This window comes from Lepidochelys kempii, chromosome 3 (assembly GCF_965140265.1).
Source record: "Lepidochelys kempii isolate rLepKem1 chromosome 3, rLepKem1.hap2, whole genome shotgun sequence".
NCBI classification, from domain to species: domain Eukaryota; kingdom Metazoa; phylum Chordata; order Testudines; family Cheloniidae; genus Lepidochelys; species Lepidochelys kempii.
The window spans coordinates 38,784,629-38,808,022 of NC_133258.1; the positions used below are offsets into that span (position 1 = coordinate 38,784,629).

A 23,394-nucleotide genomic window follows, 5' to 3' on the forward strand; every position below is an offset into this window, starting at 1 on the left:
GGAGTCTGAAAGGACAGGAAACAGGAAGGAGGGGGGAGGAGTTGAGAGGCTGGGAGAAAGTTTACAGAGGGTGCAGGAGCAGCTTGGTAAAGCTTGTTAGTACCTTGCCTGGTTGATACAACATTTTGGCGACGAGGATGGATCTTCTGCCTCTGAACCCACCTGCGCCCTTTCTGCAAAGCCCTGGTGAGCCTCCAATTGCTTTTACTACCTGGATCCATATGTTTGATTGCAAGCAGAGAAGTCTCAGTGCTACAGAGATTTTTGAAGTAAGAAAGTGTGCTCTGCTAATCCACTGCCTTGGAGCAGAAAGGCAGCGTATATTTTACACTTTTCCCCTTGCAGATGATAAATATGAGACTGTACTCACTGCATTAAAGAATTTTTTTGTGCCAAAAGTGAATGTAGCAGCTAATCGCTACAGATTTCGCCACTGTGAGCAGAAACCAGGGAAACTACAATGCAGTATATTGCTTCCCAGAGGAGTCTGATTGTAATTTGTGACTTTGGGAATATGACAGATGAGATGATTAGAGACCAGCTCATTGAGAAAACAACCATGCTTTGTGTAAGAGAACACTTACTTCTAGAACCACAACTTACACTAGAAAAAGCAATAACCATTGCTACTCAGATTGAGTCAGCTACAGCTGAAGCCAAAATAATGAGCATGGATACAGGAGGCACAGTCCAGGCTGTGACTCCTTTGCAGAAAAGTTCACTACCACTGCAGACACACAATTGCAAGAGGAAAACTAATGAAAAACCACCGAATCAGAAAATTCAAAATACAGTAAAAGCATGTTTTCACTGTGGATCCCCACAACACCTTGCAAGCTACACAGGATATCCAGCAAAAGTAGCTCAGTGCAATCATTGCAAAAAGATTGGCTATTTTGCTAAAGTATGTCGCAGCAGCCAGTCCAATCAACAGGTGCATGCAGTTACAATGCCAGATGTTACTGTGCTGAGTGTGGACAAAATCACTACTGCACATATTCCGGAACAGATAAAGTGCACGGTAAATGTTTCCGCCATACCCTTAGGCAAACCACACTCTATTCAGCTAATGTTGGACACTGGCTGAGCAGTATCTACACTACCTGATTCAATCTATCTGCATTACTTTAAAGATGTGCATCTTACTGAACTCAAACTTCACTTGGTGTGCTATTTGAAAAACCATATTCCAGTACATGGCTGCCTGCCAGCAATAGTTGCTTTTGGTGATTGCTGTGTAACTGCATAGTTCTACATTGTCCACAAAGGCACTCCTATCCTTAGCAGAGATTTATTGGCTGCTCTAAATCTCAGCGTAGTTAATGGATGAATTGATCTTCTTCAGCAAAGCTCTCTTGCAGTACACACACCAGTTTCAGCTGGGACCCAACACCAGGTTGAGGAGAAACTCGGCTGTGCTTATGGCTTTCTGCATAAAGTTAAAATGCGGAATAATGTGATGCCTGTACGACAGAAATTACGGCGCTTACCATTTTCAGTCAGGGAAGCTGTTTCAGAGGAACTTAGAAAACTTGTTCAAGAGGACGATATTGAAGAGATTAACTCCTTGGAATGGGTTTCACCTGTAGTAGTGACGCAAAAGAAGGGTGGAGGCATTCGCCTTTGTGTGGACTTAAGGGAGCCAAATAAAGCTATTGTGATTGACCGCCTCCTCTTCCTCACATAGAAGTATTTGCAGAACTCTGTGGAGCAAAGATGTTTTCTACTCTTGATTTGCAGAGCACATACCACCAGGTTATGTTACATGAAGATAGCAGAGACCTCACAGCATTTATTACACATGAGGGCCTGTTCTGTTTTAAATGTGTTCCATACGGTCTCGCATCAGCCTCAAGTGCCTTCCAAAAAAGGATGTAATTGATTTTTGAAGAATCAACATGGAGTTCAGTGCTATTTGGATGATATTATCGTGTTTGGAAATACTTCGGAGGAGCATGATAGTAACCTGCATTCTGTACTAAACTGCATCAGCAAAGCAGGCCTCAAGCCCAAAGGTCCAAATGCAAATTTAGACAAACTAAACTCTCCTTTCTGGGGCATACAATTTCACAGGCTGGACTAAAACCTGATCCAGCTCATATCCTGGCAATTTCAAATGCTGCTCCTCCAACAGATTTGCAAACCTTACGTTCCTTCTTGGGTCTTACCTCCTGGTATGCAAAATTCATTCCCAATTATGCTTCTGTCATTATGAGAATTACTACGGGGAAGTTCAACCTTAATGTGGACAATGGATGAACAAGCTAGTTTTGAAACGGTAAAAGACTTGATTGTACATAGTCCAGTACTTGCACTATTCGGTCCTGCATTGCCCACAGTTGTAACTACTGATGCTTCTGATTATGAACTTGGGGCTGTCCTCACACAACTTCATGAGGACAACACAGAGAGGACTGTTGCATTTGCTTCAAGGACACTAAGTAATGTTGAGAGAAAATATTCTAAAGTCAAAAACGAAGCGCTTGTGTCTGGTCTATTGAAAAATGGCTGGTTGATACAACACTGGGTTAAGCAGCACCTTTAAGCTGTCACCCTTATGTGCCCCTGGTCTCAATCTGCTGAGATGAACAGCACTTTCATCTGCCCCCCCCCCCAACCCCCACCCCTTATATGCCACAGGTTTAAAACGTCCCTATCCCACTTTCACGATAAAATTGTACTGGTAGTAACCCACTTGATGAGCAAACCCCACAGTATTTTTGGGCACTACAGGGATCCTCAGCTTAGGTAAAAAGTGTTGCTGCAGAATAAATGGAAGAAGCTAAAAACACAAGAGTAAAGTTCAGAGAGAGAAGCAACCAGCTTAACCAGAATATTTATTTATTGAATAATAGTGATAACTACGCAAGGAGGGCTAAACCAACATGACATACATTAGTAAAGGTTAATACCTAAGGTAGAAAGGAAAACACAGAGAGAGAGAGAGAGCGGGATCTCACCCACTCCACGAGGCTTGAACTTGTTGGGGTTCGCAGGTAATGGTGGTAGCTCAGGGTCTTGAGTGCTGGAGACAAGCAGAGCCCCCAGCACAATCAGTCAGGAGAAGATGAAGTCCCAGTGGAATTGATGCATAGTTTGGATCTAAGCATCCGAACACTCACTTGGGCATAGGTAGGGGTTTTTGTAGAGAAAATACAATGGTTCAAGGGAGAACACTACATTTGTTTATAGGTAAACTGATAATTTAAGGGTTTTCTTTAGGCTAGACAATAGGAGCTGATCACTTTTGGCTATGGGTGGTGTTTTCTTTCCAGGGAGCTCAAAATGCAGGTATTTTCCACTGAATGCATCCGATGAAGTGAGCTGTAACTCACGAAAGCTTATGCTCAAATTTATTAGTCTCTAAGGTGCCACAAGTACTCCTTTTCTTTTTGAGAATACAGACTAACACGGCTGCTACTCTGAAGCAATGCATCTAGGCTGCTTCAGTATTTTGGATATCAGTCAAGGATTTATTGGTCTGATAATTGCTGAGCTGGGTGTGTGCAGACGTAGGTTCATTAACATCTGGAGCAGAGATTCCCAGGATGCAGTACGTCCCTGCTTTTGTGATCCCAGAGTTCATTGCGGTTCTCTGTGCTTCATTCTTTATGCAAATTGAGATGTCTTAATCTTGTCACCCTTGTCAGGAGTGGTCTAGGTGTGTCTCCCAACGCCCTTCACTGCTCTCTGCAAGTTTTTTTTCTCTGATGGGTTTTGGTTTAAACAGAGCTGGTATGGGGGGTGTCTTTCATGAGTCAGACAGGCTGGATACTGCACCCTGGTTCCCCAAGAACACAGAGCTGACTGTTATCACATGCCCCACTCGGAGAGGGAACAAGTATATCTTGGGGTGGTGGATTTTACCACTAGATACCCTGAGGCAGCTGCTCTTTCTAATATAGAAGCTGAGACAGTAGCAAGAGCCCTACTCACTATATTTAGCAAAGTGGGCTTCCCTAAGGAGATTTTGTCTGATTGGGGGGCAAGCTTTTGTCGCAGTTATTCAACGAGTGTGAAACAACTTAAGACTGCCCCCTATCATCCCCAGGCCAGTGAGTTGGTGGAAAGGTTCAATGGGATCCTAAAATCCATGCTAGGAATGTATGCCAAGAAAAGGGACAAGTTGTTGCCGTCCTGCTGTATGCTTACAGGGAGATACCCCAAGAGTCCACAGGATTGTCTCCATTTGACCTATATGGGAGAAAAGGGAGGGGACCCCTTGATCTCATTAAAGACATATGGGACGGGTACGGCAAGGTGTTTTCCGACAAGCCAGGGAGAATGCACTTGCTGTCCCATAAAATCCTCAACAAAGGGATACAACCCCTCCCTTCCAGACCTTACAGGGCCACTGGCAAGGTGAAAGAGCAAATTCATGCAGAGATACAGAACATGTTGGACCTGGGAGTAATTAAGGAATCTGACAGTTTGTGAGCATCCCCTCTGGTCTTGGTTCCCAAAAGAGATGGCACTGTAAGATTTTGCGTGGACTATAGAAAACTTAATGCTGTTACTGTAACAGACGTGTACCCCATGCCAATAATTGATATGCTGGATGTGCTGAGCCAAACCAAATACCTCAATACTTTTGATTTAACTAGAGGTTACTGTCAGAGCCCTCTGGAGGAGGAGGCACAGCAAAAGTCTGCTTTTATCACTGATATAGGGCTCTATGAATTCAGCGTTAACCTTTGATTTGGTCATCACTGGTGCAACCTTCCAGAGACTGGTCAACAAAGCGTTAAATGGTATACAGAACTTTGCAAGGGCATACACTGATGACATAGCTGTATTCAGCAATGTGTAGGACAGCCACAAGAAGCACCTGGGGGTTGTGCTATCAAAGCTCAGAGGCTGGTCTAATCATAAAATCCTGTCAGTGGTTCTCAAACTTTTGTATCGCTATACTCATTGGTGTCTGTAGCTTCTCTGAATTAGGCCTGGTCTACACCGGGGGTGGGATTGATCTAAGTTACACAACATCACCTATGTGAATAATGTAGCTGAAGTCGGCATACTTAGTTCTACTTACTGCGGTGTCTTCACTGCGGTAAGTCGACAACTGACACTCTCCCGTCGACTCCGCCTGAGCCTCTCGCCCTGGTGAAGTACTGGAGTCAACGGGAGAGCGCACGGTGGTTGATTTATCACGTGTAGTCTAGTCTAGACGTGATAAATCAACCCCCATTGGATTGATCACTGCTCATCCATCCAGCGGGTAATGTAGACAAACCCTTAGTATCAACTACGTATTCCACTAAATGCTGTTAGCTCGTTTTTCTAGGTACTTAGTGAAATTTAAATAATTATTGGTTTTCGATAGCTGATACTCAGTCATTTCTCTGTTCTCTTGTGTCTTGAATCCAAACTCAGAGACTTTTCCAACTATGCTCTTCCAAGTTGACTTATTGTGCGTACAAGATTGTGACACACAACCTTGTCTGCATCTCTTCTTACATCTCCCATCTCCTGCATAAACTGTACTTATTTCTGTTGAGTCAAGTTTTGAGAAATCTATCATATTTGTTTACCCATTGGTTCATAGATTTATAAAATTGGGATTAGATCAGAATTAGTTTTTAAAGAATGTAATAACTTTTGTATATACTACACCTCGCTCAGACAATTATGCAAAATATTTTTTGCTCTGTATTCAAATATTCAGTCAACACTATGTTACTGCTAGAATCTAAATGAGAGGCTCATGCACTTTATTTATAAGCTTTCAAATTAAGTAGTTAATCAATTTTCATATGATATTCTCCTTTGCAGTACGTGGTGCTGACTCTCATGGGCTCTGTCTTATTTCTTCTTCATCAAGCGACTATGTAAATGAAGCTTGGTCCCATTGGGTATTCCCTGATCATGGCATTCCATATCCATAAGTTGGTAAATCCTCTAGATGGAAATTGTCTTACTGCTTTTTGCTATGTCTCTTTCTTGAATGCTGGTGGAATACAAACCAAACAATTATGTATCTATTAATGCAAGGCATGCTTAAAAGCTAATAGTGAAGAATGTGCAATGAAAAGAGAGGCTACTGTATAATTCATATTCTACTACCAGAGTGGTACAACATGCTGACTAGAGAAATAAGTAAAAGTTCTATAAAGTCTTATTATAAAGTATTTATATTTAGGAACAAAAATTTGTATGGTAGCATAATACCAACAGACCCCAGTCATCACTGGCCAGGATCAAACCTAGGACTTATGGAGCTTAAAGCATCAGCCTCTACTGCATGAGCTACAAGACACGCCTCTCTTGTTTGAGGCTGTAGCAGACTCATCAATCTCTAGCTGCCAGTAGAGGAGGACAGAGTGCCACACCAAGCAGGCATGGGTTACAGTAGCATGATATGTTGTAGTTTATTATATAGCAAAATATATTCTAAACTTCTTTGAGCAAATTAAAGGAAAAATCATTAGTTTTCAAATTACAATGGAGTTCTATGAAAATTGTGGGACTAAGAACTAATATGGAGCAATATAATATTATTATTTGTATTGTAGTAACTTTTAGAAGTCCCAATTAGGATTGGTTCCCCATTGTTCTTGGCACTATATAAACGGGGTAGAAGAACATTTTTTGTCCCAAAGAACTTCAGTGTAATCTTCAATCAGTTCATAGAATCATAGAATATCAGGGTTGGAAGGGACCCCAGAAGGTCATCTAGTCCAACCCCTTGCTCGAAGCAGGACCAATTCCCAGTTAAATCATCCCAGCCAGGGCTTTGTCAAGCCTGACCTTAAAAACCTCTAAGGAAGGAGATTCTACCACCTCCCTAGGTAACGCATTCCAGTGTTTCACCACCCTCTTAGTGAAAAAGTTTTTCCTAATATCCAATCTAAACCTCCCCCACTGCAACTTGAGTTCTATTATTACTATATAGTGCTTGGACAAACACTGATCTTTTTTTATAAGACAAATGTCTGTTTCCTGGGTTTCTTTCCTATTTTTTTGTCTCTTTCATATTGTGCAAAGGTAGTCAGATCTGTAAGAATTACTTGCTCTGTCTCAGATTGTGTCTGAGCTTTTCCATTATGAAAATATGCTATACTCTCCTGAACTACAAGATACTATCAAGGGATTCTTTCCTCTTTCAGAATTCTTCTAGGGCAGGGGTTCTCAAACTGGGGTCAGGATCCCTCAGGGGGTCACAAGGTTATTACGTGGGGGGTCAGGAGCTGTCAACCTCCACCCCAAACCCCACTTTGCCTCCAGCATTTATAATGGTGTTAAATATATTAAAAAGTGTCCTTAATTTATAAGGGGGGGTCACACTCAAAGGCCTGCTATTTGAAATGAGTCACTAGAAGAAAAGTTTGAGAGCCACTGTTCTAGGGCACACCTTAATGTTATCAAGTGTGTCCAAACTTGTGTTTATAGAATTCAAACATAAATCAAAACTGTTTTAAGAGACCGAATACTTTATTTTGATTGCAAAAGCACTCATTGTACTTTCCTTGTTGAAACTATTGATAGCATTGCCTTTGTTCAGTAGCATAGGCACACAGGAATTTTCACACTTAATCAGGCTACCAGTCCAGTCCACTTCTTCTGAAACTTCAATGTCTAACAGTACGTCATCTTTATTATCAAAAAGGGCGGGTCCAGAGTAGGTATTGTCTTAATATTCTCAGTGGTGAAGGTTGATGCAAAGAAATCATTGCCAGCAGATTTAGGGACGTGATCATTCTCTATTCGACATTGGTGAGGCCTTATCTGGAGTACTGTGTCCAGTTTTGTACCCCACACTACAAGAAGGATGTGGAAAAATTGGAAAGCGTCCAGCGCAGGGCAACAAAAATTATTAGGGGACTGGAACACATGACTTATGAGGAGAGGCTGTGGGAACTGGGATTGTTTAGTCTGCGGAAGAAAAGAATGAGGGGGGATTTGATAGCTGCTTTCAACTACCTGAAAGGGGGTTCCAAAGAGGATGGATCTAGACTGTTCTCAGTGGTAGCAGATGACAGAACGAGGAGTAATGGTCTCAAGTTGCAGTGGGGGAGGTTTAGGTTGGATATTAGGAAAAACTTTTTCACTAGGAGGGTGGTGAAACACTGGAATGCATTATCTAGGGAGGTGGTGGAATCTCCTTCCTTAGAAGTTTTTAAGGTCAGGCTTGACCGAGCCCTGGCTGGGATGATTTAGTTGGGGATTGGTCCTGCTTTGAGCAGGGGGTTGGACTAGATGACCTCCTGAGGTCCCTTCCAACCCTGATATTCTATGATTCTATGATTCCTTTTTCCCTCTTATCCCAGGTGAGGCAGAGCAGATGCACTGATTCTTTTGCAGGCCCCTTTTCTTTTGACATACTTAAAGAACCTCTTATTTGTTTTGGCATCTTGTTACACTTCGATGCATCCCAGAATAGCAGTCCAAAAAAGAAGCAAGACACACAGGTAGTTTGTCAATCAAAACATGTAATAACCTTGAATCGGTTAGGTCAGGAATAGTTTGAACAAAACGTAAGTAAACAGCAGATACGTAGCAGCAGGCCTTGAGTAGCTACACACACCCAGTGCTATGCACACATACAACCTTGAACAGGAACACTGAATTCGGAGAGCAGGAACAGAAAGACAATACACACACCAATCATGACAATTTCCTTCCTTTCTCCTGAAAAGTTCAGCAGTAGTGGCCAGAGGCACTAGGTGATCCTGTGGCCACAAGTTAAACCTCTAATGCAGCTCAAGAAGTGGATGCTGTTGCTATGGTGTAACTTCCCCAACTGGCCATATGACAGAATCATACGCAGAAGGAATATCCTCTTCCCTATCTGTTCCCCTTTCTGCAGACAGCATATTTTGCTGGTTAAATGCAATCACCACACTCCACCTGCAGCCTGCAAGATCATGTCTTGAATCTTGAAAACCGTATCAAACCCTTACCTAACACACACTGTTTGTTGAGGATAGAATACTTGGAGTGTTGTATGGATACACTTGTTGAAACTTGCATATTTTTTAATCACCTCAGTCAGCTTCAAGGATGGTGAAGAGATTGGATGAACCTTTTCCATCAGCATAGAGAACTTGATCCTTTTTGGTTGTCTGAAGAGCTGATACAATGAGGTTTCGCAAATACTTTTATGAGGGGTACTCCTAATATTCTATAAAGCATGACTTAATGCGATAGGGAATAGTGTATCTTGATGTTCCTCCAGTATGCGAGCTACATACTTATTTAGAGTCCCATGCATTATCTCCACTATCCCATTTCCTTGGGCATGATACACAGCAGATTGGTAATGTGCTATTCCAATATTCGTCAGCCTTCAAACTGTCTTGATGCAAAAGGTGTCCTATTATCTGAAACAATACTCTCGGGTAGGCCAAAAGTAGCAAATAAAGCGGTTAAACAAGAAATGAGCTCTGATCCATAGGTCCTTCCACCTCCTGAATTATACCATTATCTTTCATATTTTACATTTCTGCTTGGATCCTGTCCACAAATACAGGAGATACACAAGATATAGGTGGTGCAAAGGGCTTGGTACTCAAATCCCAGCTGTAGAGAGCATGCATATTCTACTCGAGGGGGAATTCTGTGCCACTGTGCAATGCAGAATTTTGCAGAAATGTTGTGTGCAGAATATCCTTTCCCCTACAGAAATGGGCTGCACTGCTGGTGGCCGCAACTAGAGGCTGCTGGACCTGGCAGAGCCCAGCTCGCACATAGAAGACACTGCCAGGGGAGGCAACTAGAGGGTTCCCAACAGCTGTAGTTCCCTGCACACCCTGAGAGAAGGCGATGGCAGCATGCAGGCAACTCCACAAAAGCCTGGGACCAAGCATCAGCTGTTTTTCCCTTTGGATCCCTAAGCTCTTGGGGGAGGAAAGGAAGGGGTCTGGGTATCTGGGCTAGGGGAGTTCTGCAGCTGGGCTCTGGGTTGGGAGGGGGTGTGGGTATCCAGACAAGAGAGGACCCCACAGCTGAGCTCTGAGCGGGGTTGGGTGTATTGGCGGGCGGGGGGGGAGGCAGCGAAACAGGTACTGGGTTATCATAGGAGTTTCTTTCTACTTCTGGGGCAATTTTTGTGTGTGTATTAATATAGACATACTTGCTGACAAGTATTTTGAAATAAATTACCAAAATAATTGAAACTGGCATGATTATGCTAATTTGCAAAATTTTAAAATATTGTGTGCAGACTTTTTAATTTTTTGGTGCAAAATTCCCCCAGAAGTAATATTCCAGGGACAGAACACTATCACCATGGTGTGTCTGAATGATAGTTTTGGGTATCACTTTCTATTCTAGCTGACATAACCACACTTGAGGTGTCCTGTGTGAGTTAATGGGTAATACCAAACTGAAGCATGGATCATAGGACAATAATGGAACGACATTCACAGCTGCGCACTGAATAATGTAAAAATGTTGCAGGCAAAGCTATGCCTTTTGTAGAGCACAGAACATTACATTATCAGTCACTGTCTACAAGGCATACAAATCCCAAATATTTTTAACCACTGTAGGGAGGTAAATGTCCAGCATATGAACTAACTCAGAAGGGAGAATGTTAACTTCAGCACCGATATCCACCATGCACTTCAGTGGAAGGCCATTAATATCCGTGACAGCAAATACTAGCTCCAGTACCTTGCAACTTGAGAAAATCATACTAAAGGAAACATCAGGGATCCCAGTAAAGGTGGTATCCTGCAGCTTCACATGCACTTCATGCCTCTTGTCTTTGTGAACCAGTGTACCTCTGCATCGTGTCCTTCCTTTCCACAAGCGCAACATATAGCAGTGCTAGCCGGACAGGGAGAGAAATTGACCAAGTTATCCAGACTACCACACAGGAAACTGCCGACTTGGCAACGTTTACTGCCTCGGTCATGGAGCAGGAATAATTAGTGTCATGTGACTCTGGGCTACAGAAGTAGGAGGAGCAGCTGGTGGTTTAAGCATAGACACAAAGGTAGCAGCAGTCTGACACACACCAACCTCTCAGCCTGAGCCCTCTCCAATGCCTTGCATCAGAGAGTTACACGATCTGCACATAGTTTTCAAAATTCTGAATAAAGTCTGGCTAGTCAACAGCCTAAGGATGTCCAGGCAGCATAGGTTGCACATTAAAAACACTTGTTGCCATAATGCTCTTGTTATGGTCTGATGCACCCTAGAATAGCAGTCCATCTCTTTCTCCCCCTTCCTTCCCCCCCCTCAAACGAGCAAGACCTGCAGGTAGGTTGTTAATCAAAAGATGTAATAAGCCTGAACTGGTTAGATTAGCAACAGTCTGAACAAAACCTAAGTCTGAACAGCAGATATGTAGCAGTGCACATACCTATACACCCTATGCTATGCATGCATACAGCCTTAATCAAAAACAGGAACTAGGAAACAAACCAGGAACAAGAAATAGGAAGGCAACACCCACATCAGTGATCACATACCTTTAAATGTTTGCTCTTTGAACTCCATTTTGGCCCTTTAATTTCTTTCTTGTTTAATGCCTTCTATAACGTAGGCTTCTGTTTACTGGTTTCACTAGAGTCAAAGTTCCAAATCTTGCAGGATTTCTGTTTTGGCTCAAATAGGCTCTCAAAACTTGCCATTTAGCCATAATTGTTTCCTCCTTGCCTTCCTGATTCCCTTTTTGGTGGTGTATTGATATTTCAGTGGCAAGATTTTATGTTTTTAAGAGGTTTAATTTGTTGTTCTACCAGGCTGTTTTGTTAAATTTAAATTTAGAGCATACTTCCCTGTAGTGCCTAACTCCCACTCAGTCCATTCTTCCCTGTGCTCACTCCATCTGTTTCCTTCTTGCTCAGTAGCAGTAGAAACTTTCATAATCAAACAAATTTTCAAACCCTTGTCAGGCAATGTGGAGGACACACTCCTGAGCAGCACAGTCATGATAGTTGTTTATATGAACATTGTGCTCCAGATGTATTGGCAATGGGATGACCAAAATATCCTTGGAATTTAGGATGTGGAAGGCCACTTTTCTCAACGTGTGTAGAGCTCGCCGTGGCGCTACAGTGACCGAGCACCAATGTGTGGGTCCCCCTCAAAGCAGAGAAACATGGTCATCACCCTACAGAAGCTTGCCTTCTTTGTTTGCTACCAGTCAATAGCTAATTCATTTCGTTTTGAAAATCAACTGTTGTCACAGAGCTGTGTGCTGCTTCCCTGGATAATAAAATTTGGCAATGCAAATTTGTGAGTAATCTCCGGTGAATGCTTGGAGTTATGGAATTGTATAGGAGCCACTGATGGGATGCACATGTCTATTATTTGTCTGTCCCCTTGCTTGCCTCCCATACACTCCCCAAATAGGCCTTGGAGTTCATCAGCAGAAAAAGGGGTATTTTTTTCATGATCATACAAGGCTTGTTTAATCACAATGGTGAGTTAACTAAATTAATGTGGGGGGTGGTCTAGAGTGGTCCATGGTGCTAGGAACTTTAGCAACTAGATGCAATGAAAACTGGAACTTTTGCTCCCAAAATCACTATGAGCATTGATGGTGGTGTGTTTCTAGCTTTTATTCTACCTGAAGTTATATAGTTAATTTGAAATTGGAGTACAAGTCTTATAGTGGTATAACTCATTCCAAAATAGTTCTCTGTGTCTCTTCCAAAGCAGTTATAGCAGGATAAAATGCAAAATGGGGCTGGGGAAATCACTTATGTGGATGCAAGGCAGTTCATACTGAAATAAACTAAAGATACATTGAAAAAACTTCCCCATGTAGACAAGGCCTGAGACAGACATTCTGTAGAAGATACATCCTTTTCCCTACTTTCCTTCCTCTCTTCTCAAGGAGGTTTTCCATCCACTAAATTGTAGAAATACAACCAGACCTTCTAATCAAGGGATAGTGGGTTGGCCCCACCTTTGTAGAACTCTTCATAGACATTTTTTTAAAATGCTTTAAGAATTGGTAACCACAAAGAAAATTGTATTAAAAATATACAAGTAAGAGTAAAATACAAGTAATATATAAAAAATATACAAGTAATTGCTGTCAAGCAAATAAAAAAATTAATTGTGATTAATAGTGCAATTAATCGGGCTGTTGAACAATAATAGAATACCATGTATTTAAATATTTGTAGATGTTTTCTACATTTTCAAATATATTGATTTCAATTACAACACAGAAAAAGTGTACAGTGCTCACTTTATATTTATTTTTATTACAAAATTTGTACTGTAAAAAACAAAAGAAATAGTATTTTTCAATTCACCTAATACAAGTACTGTAGTGCATCTCTTTATCATGAAAGTCGAACTTACAAATGTAGAATTATGTACAAAGAAACCCTGCATTCAAAAATAAAACCATGTAAAAGTTTAGAGCCTACAAGTCCCATCAGTCCTACTTCTTGTTCAACCAATTGATTAGACAAACAAGTTTGTTTACATTTGCAGAAGATAATGATGTCTGATTCTTGTTTACAGTGTCACCTGAAAGTGAGAACATGTGTTTGCATGGCACTGTTGTAGCCGGCATTGCAAGATAGTTACGTGCTAGATGCAGTAACGATTCATATGTCCCTTAATGCTTCAACCGTCATTCCAGAGGACATGCATCCATGCTGATGACAGGTTCTCCTCGATAACGATCCAAAGCAGTGCGGACTCATGCATGTTCATTTTTCATCATCTGAGTCAGATGCCACGAGCAGAAGTTTGATTTTCTCTTTTGATTATTTGGGTTCTATAGTTTTGGCATCAGAGTGTTGCTCTTTTAAGACTTCTGAAAGCATGCTCAGCACCTCATCCCTCTCAGATTTTGGAAGGCACTTCAGATTCTTAAATCTTTGGTTGAGTGCTATAGCTATATTTAGAAATCTCACATTGGTACCTTCTTTGCATTTTGTGAAATCTGCAGTGAAAGTGTTCTTAAAAGGAACAACCTGCTGGGTCATCATTTGAGACTGCTATAACATGAAATATATGGCAGAATATGGGTTAAAACAGAGCAGGAGACATACAATTTTCCCCCAAGGAGTTCAGTCACAAATTTAATTAGTGCATTATTTTTTTTAATGAGAGTCATCAGCATGGAAACAAGTCCTCTGGAATGATAGCCAAAGCATGAAGAGGCATATGAATCTTTAGTGCATCTGGCATACAAATATCTTGCGACACCAGCTACAACGGTGCCATGCAAACACCTGTCCTCATTTTCAGGTGACGTTGTAATTAAGAAGTGGGCAGCATTATTTCCTGTAAATGTAAACAAACTTGTTTCTCTTAGCGATTGGCTGAACAAGAAGTAGGACTGAGTAGACTTGTAGGCTCTAAAGTTTTACTTTTTGTTTTTGAGTGCTGTTATGTAATTAAAAAAACTACATTTGTAAGTTGCACTTTCATGATAAAGAGATTGCACTACGGTACTTGTATGAGGTGAATTGAAAAAATTCTGTTTCTTTTGTTTATCATTTTTACAGTGCAAATATTTGTAACAAAAATAATATAAAGTGAGCACTGTACACTTTGTATTCTGTGTTGTAACTGAAATCGATATATTTGAAAATGTAGAAAAACACCCAGAAATACTTAATAAATTTCAATTGGTATTCTATTAAGTGTGATTAATCATCATTAATTTTTTTAATCATCATTAATTTTTTTGAGTTAATCGCGTAGTTAACTGCAACTAATCGACAGCTCTAGTAAGAGCACATAACCTTTCCTGACTAATTTATTTACAGTTGAATGTTTGTTTCAAATCCATAGTGTATGCCTCCTATAAAGGGAGGTTAAAATACAGACCAAATACATTTTTAGCAGTTTTTACAGCAGGCTTGTTTGTCATAAAACTGAATCAATAGCCAAAGGTTTTTATGGACTTTTCTGAAGTACCTCAGAGTTTAGGTTTTGGTATTAATACAAAGCGTAAGTATTCCCCACATCCAGTGATGGGACTGGAACATAAACATGATTCTACAAGAAGCATCATAGAATGATGGAAATAATCTCATATTGTTGAGCACATTCATAAGGAAGAATGATGATCTTTCAAAATTAGGTGCTTTACATGAAGACATCTAACCAGATAATCACAAGTTTTGTCATATAAGAAAATTTTGATGTAGAAATATGTATTTAATTGAAAATCATAAAATGTGTGTAAAATCATCACTTTAAGGTGTTGGGTTTTTTCAGACGCAGCCTAATGTCTCATCTCATTCTGAGGCTTGTAGGGCTTAGTGATAACAGGACACTTCTTGTACTGTTTGGCCAACTTAGAAATCCTACTCGAGTCATTGATGCGTCTTCCTTGTTGATTGAAAGCTTGACTAGTTGCGCTATGGCTATGGGTTAAAAAGTTATTTAGAGCAAAGGAGTGAATGAAAATTTTAGACACTCTAATTAGTGTGGCTAACTTTTCACTTAGTCACTGCCCTGCAAATGTGAGGTTTTTTTTCTTTTTGTTTAAACTTTTTTGGGTTTAATGTCCAAAGGATTGCTTGTTCTAAAATCATTTTCTGCCAGTAAAACCAGAAATCGTGAGAGGCAGTAATATTTCATGTTGGAAAAAGTAGCATTATACTCCTGCTTCCTTCAATATTTTTGAGAACCAGTACTGGCTTTTACTCTTTTATCTGACACAAGGGAAGAGTGCTGGCCCTCCTTGATGTGTGGACACAACAGTACTACTCACATGTGTAAAGTAATTCACATAAGTATGTGTTTACAGAATTGGAGCCAAGATTTTAGTCTTTTAGATAGGGTCAGTGATTTGATATATAAGCACCTAGCATATTTTAGGGGTGCTATAAACAAGTAATAATTGCTCGTAAACGAGTGACAAACATTCTGTCTATGAATTGCTTAAATGAAACAAATCTAATTAACTTATGGAAAGGTTTGAATATAATTGTCATTCTTACTAAAAATTGGCTGCTTTGTGGGTTTCCAGAGTGGAGCTGATGCTGATGTGTGACATCTAAAACCCTAATTGACATAGTATCTTCCTTCCTGTGAGGCTGTCCCTCTACCTGTGTTGCACTTCCACAGCTGAAGTTTACAGAGGTTTTTCAGCTGGATCCCTCTTGGTATAAAAGAGAAGTTGCTGTTGACTGGGAGTTCTTTGTGAAAGCCTTTTTCCTTTGGAATTTTGCTCCTCCCCGCCACCCTCCCACTGCCCTTTAGTCCACAATAATCTGAATTTGTTCACTTTCAGGGCCTTTTAATAAAAAGGGCTTCTGAGGAAGAGAATAGTGCTTGTGGTGTAAAGTATACAGAAAGTGGAGACCATTTCTTCTTGTTTTTACTGTATCGTTATTAGGTGGTTGGTATATATATTTAGGATTCCTATATACAAATGTATGCTGATTGCATTAGTTTATTGTGTTAGGTAGCTCTTGTCACTTTAAAAATGCAAACCAGTAAAAAAGGATAAACTCTTTTAAACTGTGACTCCAAGAGTATAATTTCAATAGTCACATTATATATTTTTCTATTGTTTTACAGTGAATAATCCTATACCTTCCACCTTGAAATCAGAAGCAAAAAAGGCAGCTAAAATATTACGAGAATTTACAGAAATAACTTCCAGAAATGGACCTGATAAGATCATACCAGGTTAGTAAGGATACAAATTTGTTGCAATTGAAGGACCAACTTCTCCAGACCTCACTTGGGCAAAACTCCCATTGTCTTCATGATTACTTACTGTGTTATTGTGCATTTTCTCCAAGGGTAATGAAGACCTGGACCCTACAGCTATAATTTTTGTGAAATGAATTTACTCTTAAGAGATAAAATTCATTCTCGTCCAGGGGTCCTGTGTTGAATATTTCTCACACCTTGTTCCCACCCCCCCACTACCCCCATTAGCAGAAGTCACTGTGAGAGTGGCTATGTTGGTGGACATCTGCATGATGTGGATGGAGGCTCCATATTTGCCCTGTATAGACTGGCACATAGGGAGGACCAGATATAGTAATTACAACCAGAACATCTGTAGTAGTTTGTTAATATCACCAGAATCTTCAAGATAGAATTGTAGCCTTGATATACACATTTTTAAGATATGTTATGCGGCTAAAAGTAATCTATTTTCAATGATTTTCCTATGACTCTACTGTAAATCAAAATGGAGGTAAATGGAGTCACACCAGTATAAAACTGGTATTAGAGGAGAATCAGGCCATCTGACTTTTTTTCCCACTGTCCTTTTTTTCTGCCATATTCATCTTTTTTTTTCCTCTGAGTTCTAATTTCCTTCCTTGTTCCATATTCCAAATTTTATTTGAATTTTAAATGAGTTGTGTTCCAAAAGATATATAATAAAACTTTAGATTTTCTTTTCTGATGTCATTTTATTATGATCCTAAGTATTGAATAACAATGGGGATGTTAATCATTTTTATAAAATGATTACAGATTAACATGTACTCTGTTACTGTTAAAATCCTCCACCTGAAAAAGCTGTTGAGGCAGAGATGTTGAGTCTCCATTTCTTTTTATATTTCACTAATTTAGCTCACTATTTTGTTATAAATTTGTCTCTTTCTTATTCAAAATTGTTAAATGTATGGTTGTGTTTTAAGTCCCGATTGTGTTTTAGTATGTTCTTTATGCTCTTTTGAAAATGTCAATTTTAACTAATTAATATTTGTTTTCAGCCAATGTAATAGCTAAAGCTAAAGGCCTTGCAGTTTTGTCTGTTATCAAAGCTGGATTTTTGGTAACTGCTCGAGGAGGCAGCGGGATTGTATTAGCACGCCTTCCTAATGGAAGTAAGTTGACGTATTCTCAATCAAACAAAGAATTACAGTGTGTATCTTCCTTTTCTACATCAGGGGAAACTTCAAAATAAGTGTCATTCATTTTTCTTTTTTCCTGCTTTTAATAACTAGAGCATAGGAAATGCCATTCTGGATCAAACCAGGGATCTGTCTACTCTAGTAGCCTGTCTCTAAGGCTGATTTTTACATTAGAAAATTTTGTATCTGTTCTCCAGCAACATTGCAGCAGTAGTGCTGCGAGCACCACCGTTGACTAGACTTAGGTTTTTCAGCATCTTTGCTGCTTTTCTAATGCACATGCCGTGTAACAATAGCTAGTGCTAGAGCCTTCAGAACAATGTGTAATATCCCCATAGTGAACAATTTTAGAATTGTTTTGAAGCATGAAGGTTAATATGTTTAACCGAGTAGAGTATCTATATATTATCATTATTGTTTGTGTGTGATCTTTTGAAAATGAGTTTCATAGGTAAGTTTTATATGTTGTGTTGGGAAAACAATCCAGTTTTAAACTTGTTACTTTTTAGTGGACTGATTTTGAAGGTCTCACTGCAGCCCCTTGCACCACTTCTTAGGAAGAAAACCTTTTACAGGTCAATCTTCATCACTACTTATGGAGTTCACACACATGATTATTGTTCTAGGAAATCTCAGGCCTGCTGACGGGGAGGGCAAAGGGGTGAATTGCTCAGGAGCACAGTGATTTAAAAGGTCCCGGGTGGATGGGATAGATAACGTATTTTTTAAATAAAAATTAAGATTACAAAAAAAAATCCGGTTTGCTGCTGCTGCTGCTCTGTACAGAGCACCATCCCTCCCTGTGACAGTAATAGTTTACTAGAGCGCTGCTGCACCCTGCTGGTCTGGCAGTCTGGCAGAGTATCAGCAATAACAGCCTGGGAACCGTGGAGCTTGCTGCCTCCTCTGGCTGCTGGGCGAGCACAGGGAGACTTTAAAGAGGAACAAGCTCCCTCTGCGCTATCAGACTTCCTCCCCGAGGGCTGCAGCTCCTCACCAAACACAAGCCAGCAAGTTCAGCCACCCTATCGAGCCACCCTAAGTTTGCCAAGAGGCAGCTGGGGCTAGCCCCCCACTTCATTGCCTCTAGCACTGGCTGACGAGATGCTATCACAAGCACATTATGATGCGCCACCTCCACCACTCAGCCAGGGAATGAGGCACGGGTTTTCCCTCTGCCTTCACCCCGGCCGCCTCCCAATAGATGTGGCCGCACCATGTCTGCCATCTCCTCATTGCTCTGGGTGTTGATGTCCCACAGCACCAGTAGTGCAAGTATTGTATATTTTAACATTTTAACATTCTTGATCATATTCAGTCACATCTTGTATATCAGTTTTTTCCTTTTCTTTAGATTACACATGAATCATGATTAGGTGTTTAATTCGCCTAGTTGGTACTTTAGGTGTGTTGTTACTTTGTGGTTCTTTAAATGTTTTATGTATTAATTTCATTCCATAATGTATTTATTTAATTTAAATATGTAATTCAAAATAACAAATTCTACATCTTGCATTTAGTTTTACAGTTTATTTAATACTGGTGCTGTAAAAAAAAGTTAACTAGGTCAAGCAATGCCACAACTTATGCCTAGTGGGTTCTAATGTGTTATCAATAGGATAAAAAGTAGTGTCATAAACCTCAGCCATCCCTTTCTAAGGGGGCAATGGACTTTTCTGCCCTGGGGCCCAGAATTGCTGTCAGCGGGCATGGAAAAGCTACCCAGAATGCAACAATTTACATCCAAATAAACCAAATGAACTGGCTTGGGGACTTTTGGAGGGGCAGGTAGGAATCCTGTCCAGAAGAGAAACTGTAAAATAGCTATAATGAGTGCTGACATAAAGGTTCTGCTTACTGGGTGTCAAAACTATAAGCATTTTGATATCCTGAATATTTGTTCACCTGTGTTCAGATGAGAGACTATAGTTCAACTCTTAGTTACATAATGCCAAGAATTCTAACAAGGAAAAAATCCTAAATCAGAGGCAGAGTACACTGAAATGGTGGAAGTAGAGATGTAACTAGGCATTTTAGGAATGGGGTAAGCAAGCATATTTGCACCCCCTGCTGGTTTTTTGGGGGCATTTCTCTGCCCATTTTTCCTCCTCTATGACTTTGCTCCCTGGGCAGCTACCGCTTGCCCCATCCTGGTTATGGCCCTGGGAATATAATATTTCAAAATGCTCAATGGTGTTTCTTACACCATCGTTCCTATTCTGTTACTAAGTTACCAAGGCTTATTTGTCTGTCTCTCTGTTGATTTATAATTAGAAATAGTGTTTTGTGTTTAAAATCAGTATTTACCAGTAGAAGTATTACAGTAAGTAACATTAGGTAATATGCATTAGGAATTCAATATGCAGTAGCTCACTATAGTGTTATGAAATAGTTCCTTAGCTAAGGAAGATATTTAGTATGCAATAGATTTCTGCTCTGTTGGTCAGTTTAAATGTGAGAACTAATTCTTTGTTTGCTTATAAAAGTGTTGTGAAGCACACAAAGGCATGCAATAGGAAGTAACTGTTTGCAGAAATACATGACCACTACTAAAAGTAACCGAACAAAAACATTTAGCTACACTGATGCACCCCATAAACCTTCATATTTTCAAACCTCTGATGTTCTGTGTGAAGTATTGTGATACCTTTGTAAACAAGCCTTGGTATCCAAGAGATTAACTGAACCTAATTATATGATGTTTGAAAAATGCTTTTGAAAACATGCACATTAATATATTAAAAAAAAATTGCAGACAGTTGGCCTAAAATAAGAGTTCTTCAATGTAAATGGTGCTGTCTCTGAAGTGTCCCTTCGATATGTAATCAGAATTACAGTGAAAATTTCCAATGTGCAGTTTTGTTTTTCAGTAATTATGTCCTTATAACTATTGAAATGCAATTTTATAATTTGGATTTTTTTCTTTACTATTGCAATACTATTTATCAGACAAACTGTTCCCAGGCAGTACTGTTTTTATTTGCTGTCTACTTGATGTTGCCAGTTCTTCAGGTGCCTTCCATGAAAACCAATTTTTACTTTGAAAACATGACTTTCAAACTGAGTTTTGGATGGCACTGAAAATTTTGAGGCACATTTTAAGAACAAGAGAAAAAATATATTTAGCTGTGTAATTTTTTAGGTTTCAGTTTGAAAATTTGGATGTCAAATGCAATGACTTGTAATATGTTTCATATTGTATTTGTTGAGCTTTAGTTTCTGTAAAGGGGAGAACTTATTACTGTTAAATGGTGATATGGTTGAAATTTTGTAATATGTATCTTATTTTGTGTGGGTCAGGTTGGTCTTCTCCTTCTGCAATAGGGATAGCTGGCCTTGGTGGTGGATTTGAAATTGGAATTGAGGTAAGGGTTAAATACATTTGTAAAATCTTACAAAAGTAGAGTTTTCTATGCTACGTCCATTGATGTCTTGCAATATGCACTGTTTCAGTGTACATGAACTATACTTGAAACTTATTTTATAATATTGCATGTGCAGTATGAATTTTTCTCATTTTTTCATAAAATGATATATATTGAATGGGATGTAAAAAATCGAGCAATGAAGATTCATAGAATCATAGAATATCAGGGTTGGAAGGGACCTCAGGAGTCATCTAATCCAACCCCCTGCTCAAAGCAGGACCAATTCCCAGTTAAATCATCCCAGCCAGGGCTTTGTCAAGCCTGACCTTAAAAACTTCTAGGGAAGGAGATTCTACCACCTCCCTAGGTAACGCATTCCAGTGTTTCACCACCCTCCTACTGAAAAAGTTTTTCCTAATATCCTACCTAAATCTCCCCCACTGCAACTTGAGACCATTTCTCCTTGTTCTGTCATCTGCTACTACTGAGAACAGTCTAGAGCCATCCTCTTTGGAACCCCCTTTTAGGTAGTTGAAAGCAGCTATCAAATGCCCCCTCATTCTTCTCTTCTGAAGACTAAACATCCCCATTTCCCTCAGCCTCTCCTCATAACTCATGTGTTCCAGTCCCCTAATCATTTTTGTTGCTCTCCGCTGGACTCTTTCCAATTTTTCCACATCCTTCTTGTAGTGTGGGGCCCAAAACTGGACACACTACTCCAGGTGAGGCCTCACCAATGTCGAATAGAGGGGAACAATCACATCCCTCGATCTGCTGGCAATGCCCCTACTTATACATCCCAAAATGCCATTGGCCTTCTTGGCAACAAGGGCACACTGTTGACTCATATCCAGCTTCTCGTCCACTGTAACCCCTAGGTCCTTTTCTGCAGAACTGTTGCCGAGCCATTCGGTCCCTAGTCTGTAGCGGCTTAGGCTGCTTATTGGTCATGTTTCTCTAAGGGGTTGTCTACACTACAAAATTAAGTTGACTTAAATCGACATACAGCCACCGCAGTAATTAAAGCGGTTGTCCACGTCAACACTACGCTCCTTCTGTTGGTGCTGTGCATCCTCACCAGGAGTGCTTCCACTCACTGTAGTGAATAGGACACTGACGGCTGGAGCCTGGCAGCCCTGGCACTGACAGCCCCAGCATCAGCCAGTTGTTGGGCTCTCTCCCCTGCCCTGGTGCTGACAGCCCCTGCTATCAGCCTGGTGCCTGTCTGACATCTCAGGTTGTCAGTGCCAGATTGGGGAGATGTAGGGGCTCCAGCTGTCAGCCCCATTCAGGACGGACAGCCAACAGGCAATGTAAGTATTGCAGTGTCTACACGGGCACTGGGTTGCCCTAACTACATTGACATAAGCACTACGCCTCTCGTGGAGGTGGAGTTATGTCGGCGTAGTGAGCAACTTACTGTGATGGAAGCAGCACTGTAGTGTAGACACGGACATAATTAGGTTGACACAAACATTGTAGTGTAGGCCAAGCCTCATCCTCTAAGAATCGTTGTCCCTTTATATTTGTTCCATTATTTTAGTTAGGATAAAAGTTTTAGTATTGGTGCTACATTTGCTTTCCTTGGGTGAGATTCACAGCCCAAAGGATAGGGAGGTTTATGTGGCTTTAATCAACCTTTCTACCTTCCTGATCCTGGGCCAGTTGACTGACTGGAGATGCCACAAATGTAATTTAGAGAGCTTTGGGGGCCTGTCTAAATTACAGTAGCCTCCCTGGACTGCCCTGTGGGATGCAGTGCTGTGTGCTGTAGCTCTGCCCCTGGCACACTCCCAGCCAGCCTGTGCTTTTTGCAAGGCATTCTAGTGGTCACTTAATAAGCACCTATTCAGTATTTTGTAAAAAGAAAAGGAGGACTTGTGGCACCTTAGAGACTAACCAATTTATTTGAGCATAAGCTTTCGTGAGCTACAGTAAAAAGCTTATGCTCAAATAAATTGGTTAGTCTCTAAGGTGCCACAAATACTCCTTTTCTTTTTGCGAATACAGACTAACATGGCTGTTACTCTGAAACCTGTCAGTATTTTGTGTTTTCCTCATTGTTCAATGTGTGGCCTCAGACCTTGTTATTGCATGCTGTTCAAACCCCGCCATGAACACAGAATTACTAATTTCCTCCTGGGCTTTTCTGTAGGCTCATCATTAGAATATTCGAGTCCTTCACAGACATTAATGACTTTACTTTCAGAGGACTCTCTGAGAAATGTGCGTCGTATTTAGATTTACTTTTTTACATTTCTTCCCTTTAC

The 23,394-nt window shown here is 40.4% G+C and overlaps 1 protein-coding gene across 5 annotated transcripts in view; it reads left to right on the top strand.

Moving 5' to 3' along the window:
- Positions 1-23,394, top strand: part of SH3YL1 (SH3 and SYLF domain containing 1) — a 134,333-nt gene that overhangs the window by 21,299 nt on the left and 89,640 nt on the right. For 4 of the 5 annotated variants that reach the window (XM_073336164.1, XM_073336165.1, XM_073336163.1 and 1 more), the window contains exons 2-4: positions 16,459-16,569; positions 17,616-17,729; positions 21,057-21,121. In XM_073336164.1, the coding sequence (XP_073192265.1) occupies positions 16,459-16,569; positions 17,616-17,729; positions 21,057-21,121 (290 nt within the window). The remainder of the gene's footprint in view (positions 1-16,458; positions 16,570-17,615; positions 17,730-21,056; positions 21,122-23,394) is intronic. The other variant, XM_073336162.1, reaches the window with a different exon arrangement.